The 3461-nt window shown below is 50.1% G+C and overlaps 1 protein-coding gene and 1 pseudogene across 1 annotated transcript; both read right to left on the reverse strand.

Moving 5' to 3' along the window:
• Positions 1-452: 452 nt before the first annotated feature.
• Positions 453-1505, reverse strand: LOC147970990 (uncharacterized; annotated as a pseudogene).
• An 886-nt stretch (positions 1506-2391) lies between these two features.
• LOC147970991 (uncharacterized) lies at positions 2392-3132 on the reverse strand. Its single transcript, XM_087523768.1, has one exon. The coding sequence runs from the start codon at positions 3130-3132 to the stop codon at positions 2392-2394; it is 741 nt and encodes a 246-aa protein (XP_087379894.1).
• Positions 3133-3461: the final 329 nt, after the last annotated feature.

Genomic DNA, 3461 nt, shown 5'->3' on the forward strand with positions numbered 1-3461 from the left:
TGAAAACCATTTTTATGGATATCTCGATAACTGATCAGGGTACGTGTAGAATCGGGATACAGTAAAGCATCCTCAATTGTCACATATGTACCACTTGGGAGGGTGAATATGGCACGTCCAGTACCAACAATCACAGTATCGCGTCCAGCGATAGTTAGAATATCTCCATTTGTCTTTTTCAGAGTTTGGAAATATTTCATCTCCCTCAGTATGGAGATTGTGGCATCACTGTCCACAAGGCATAATTCCTCTTTCATCGGATTGTCCCCGTAGAAAACTATATAAAACAAAGAATTTTCAATAAGAAAACCTCATAGTAATATATAGAATACAATCTTTATTATATCAAATGTGCTGATACAATACAATATAAAGACAAAAACAAACCTATGTTCTTATTACAATCATCACAAATGGACATAAGTAAGTAGATCACTAAGGAGATTGAGGGACTAGTCGAAGTCACCAAACACGTTGTTTGCAGTGTACTCAATCAACGTGTTCTACATTTCAGAAATAGCCTCAGGAAGATAAGGAACCACGGCATTGCTCAGTCCAGGAGGAACATCGTGCGAACCACCAGCTCCTTTTGCGCTATCTGGATGAAGGTTGAAGTTGGCTTCAAACCTTTTCCCTTGAGGTGCTTTGCGTCCCTGAGATTGCTGGTACATCATAACCAGATGCTTGGGCATTGTGCACTTTTCAGTAGAATGCGTGGAGCATCCACACTTGTTGCAAAGCTTAGATTTATCAAACCTGGGCTTTGAAGTGCCTTTTCCCTTGCCTGGGTATCTAGATCTCCTGTTCCCATTGCGCTTTCGCTTATGCTCGGAATTGGATTGTTTACCTCGAGAGGTAACATTAAACTTTTGTCTATTTGCAACATTCAGATGAACTTCAGGTAAAGGTTGTGCCCCAATTGGGCGCTGAGAGCCATTCTTAGCGAGTAGCTCATCATGCTTTTCAGCCTGAAGTAACATGTGAATAAGCTCGGAATAGACAGTGTAGTTACGAGCATGGTATTGCTGTTGGAGGATCCTATCTGAAGGGAGCATAGTAGACAAAGTTTTCTCTATCTTCTCCCCCTCAGTAGTTTTCTTCTCACAAAAGCGCAGTTTGGAACATATCTTATGAACAACATGATTGTACTCACCGATGGACTTGAAATCCTGAAGACAGAGATGAGCCCAATCATGGAGTGCTTCTGGCAGGACTACTGCCTTCTGCTATTCATACCTCGTTTTGAGGGCCAGAAACAGAGTACTAGGAGATTCCTCCTGTAAATACTCAGACTTGAGATCTGGATGAATATGGTGCCTTATGATGAATAAGGCAGGATAGTTCTGCTGTTCTGTCAGCGGCGTGGCCCCAGCCGGGAGAGGAGTCTTCGGGGGTTGAATTGCATGCGCTATCCCACAGGACGCAAGACTGATATTGATGTCCATAGCCCATGTAGGGTAGTTGTGGCCATTGAGGGCAAGCTCCTCAAACTCTTTGGTAGTCATCTTTGCCTACATGGGAAACCAGAGATAATTAATTTACGGGTGGTAAATTAAAAACCATCATGGTTGTGTAATAAGAATGCAAAAATTGATACTCAAGTCTAAACTTGAAAAATTCTCAACCTCAATTGTGTGAACATAACACTTTGAAGATCACATAGATCTCACAGTAATAGGCTACATCGCCATTACCTTGGGTATGCTACAATTCAGATATAAGGAATGCACGTTGGAGGTAATCATTTGTCGAGAATGACAAAGCGTAGACCTCATAGTAAGAGAGGATATTCTGCAAATGAGCAGTAGATCACAACTCATTACCTTGTGATTCCAAATAAGATGAGGGAGAAACATCAAAAAATTTGCAAGTTTGATATGCGAGAGAAGACCTCAATCGCAAAGACATGTTCGATAAAATGAGATGTGGTAAACACATGGAACATGTCATTCTTCCCAGATGAAATCCGGTACTTTATTTATATTATCAATCCATTACATAACATAAACACACTAATAATTACACAAGTCCTAGTTAGATTTAATCTAGAACTGGACTAGTATGTAAGTAGCAGTCAAACTAGGTACTAAACAGTACTAAGCAGAGTCTAAAACTACACCATATACAATAATTAGTACTAGACTAATAAAAAACAGAGATTAAAAAACTTGAAGAGAGCAGGTCGATCGCCTGGGCCTGGGCCTGCCACCGTCGACCGAGGCCAGCCTGCAGCCACCCACACCGCATAAGAGGAGGCGAGAGGTGGGGCGGTTACGGATAAGGACCTGCACCACGCTCGATCCCCACCACCACCTGCGCTCGCAAGGAGCAGGGAGCCCAGACGCCGGCGACCGGGGCGAGCGCCGATGCCTCCCCTCGCATCTTCAGGTGTCAGCGACGTGACACCGACGAGGCCTCTTCATCTAAAGAGGAGACGACGACGGTGGAGGCCTGGCGTAGTGGAGTAGCAGTGAAGCCGAGATTCGCCGTAGCCCATGAGCCTGGGCGACGGCCGGGGCGGCGGTTGAGGGCTGTGGCGGCGCGCCTGAAGAGGCGGCCGAAGCGCCGCTCCACGCGGCTGCTCGAGCCCGCGGCTGTCTCCTGTTGAGGCGTGCCGGCGACGGCGGCGCCTTCCATGCCGACTCCAAGGCGGACAAGTCCGGAGGCACCGGCCGGTGCGGAGACGAAGGCGAGCGCCTCCTCCTCGTTCACGACGGCGCGCATCGGCACAGGGTAGTATCCGGGTGGGCCAGCAGCCTCGGAGGCGGGTGTTGGCATCGACGGCGCGAGCCAGGCGGCCGGCGGAGGAGGTGGTGGAGGCGGAGATCCAGGGGGCGGTGCAGGCGCGGCTGCAGCCCTGTGCACCATGGAGGCCCTCGGGCCGGCCACTAGCCAGGGGTCGAACCCCATGGTCGCCTGGCCACGGGCGCAGGGAGCACCATTGTGGTTGCGTCCAGGAGCGAGGGGAGCACCGCGGGGGGGGGGGGGGGCGTCCAGCAGCACGGTGGCGGCCAGGAGCACCACGTCCAGCAGCGCAGTGGTGGCCAGGAGCGCCACGTCCAGCGGCGCTGCGGCCGAATCGACGGATGGCTTGCATCCGGCGACGGAAACGGCGGTGGCCACCAACTCCATGGTGGCGAAGGGCAATGAGGCGGTAGCGGCGACCGTCCTCGCAGATCAGATGGAGGAAGAAGGAGACGAGTCCTGTCATCTCACCGGCGGCGAGTGCTTCCTCTCTTCTCCTTTCTCTGTTGCCTTTCGCTCTCGCTGGCTGTTCTATGTGCGTGATAATGTGTTTTGAATCGAAAGTAATTGATTCTCTTGATCGATGGTTACAGAGAGTATATATATCCCCTGGAGAGATGCGACGATCGCGAAGAGATGCATCGGTTCCAGAAGGACGGGAGAGAGGCGACGGTTGCAACGGACACAAGCGTCCGTGCGGGAGCAACCGCTCGTTC

Source organism: Triticum urartu, chromosome 5A (assembly GCF_056163025.1).
Source record: "Triticum urartu cultivar PI428250 chromosome 5A, HENAU_Tu73, whole genome shotgun sequence".
Taxonomy (NCBI): domain Eukaryota; kingdom Viridiplantae; phylum Streptophyta; class Magnoliopsida; order Poales; family Poaceae; genus Triticum; species Triticum urartu.

Bases quoted from the DNA above. Each gene is read 5' to 3' on its own strand.
- LOC147970991 (XM_087523768.1), bottom strand. From the start codon at position 3,132: ATGGAGTTGGTGGCCACCGCCGTTTCCGTCGCCGGATGCAAGCCATCC.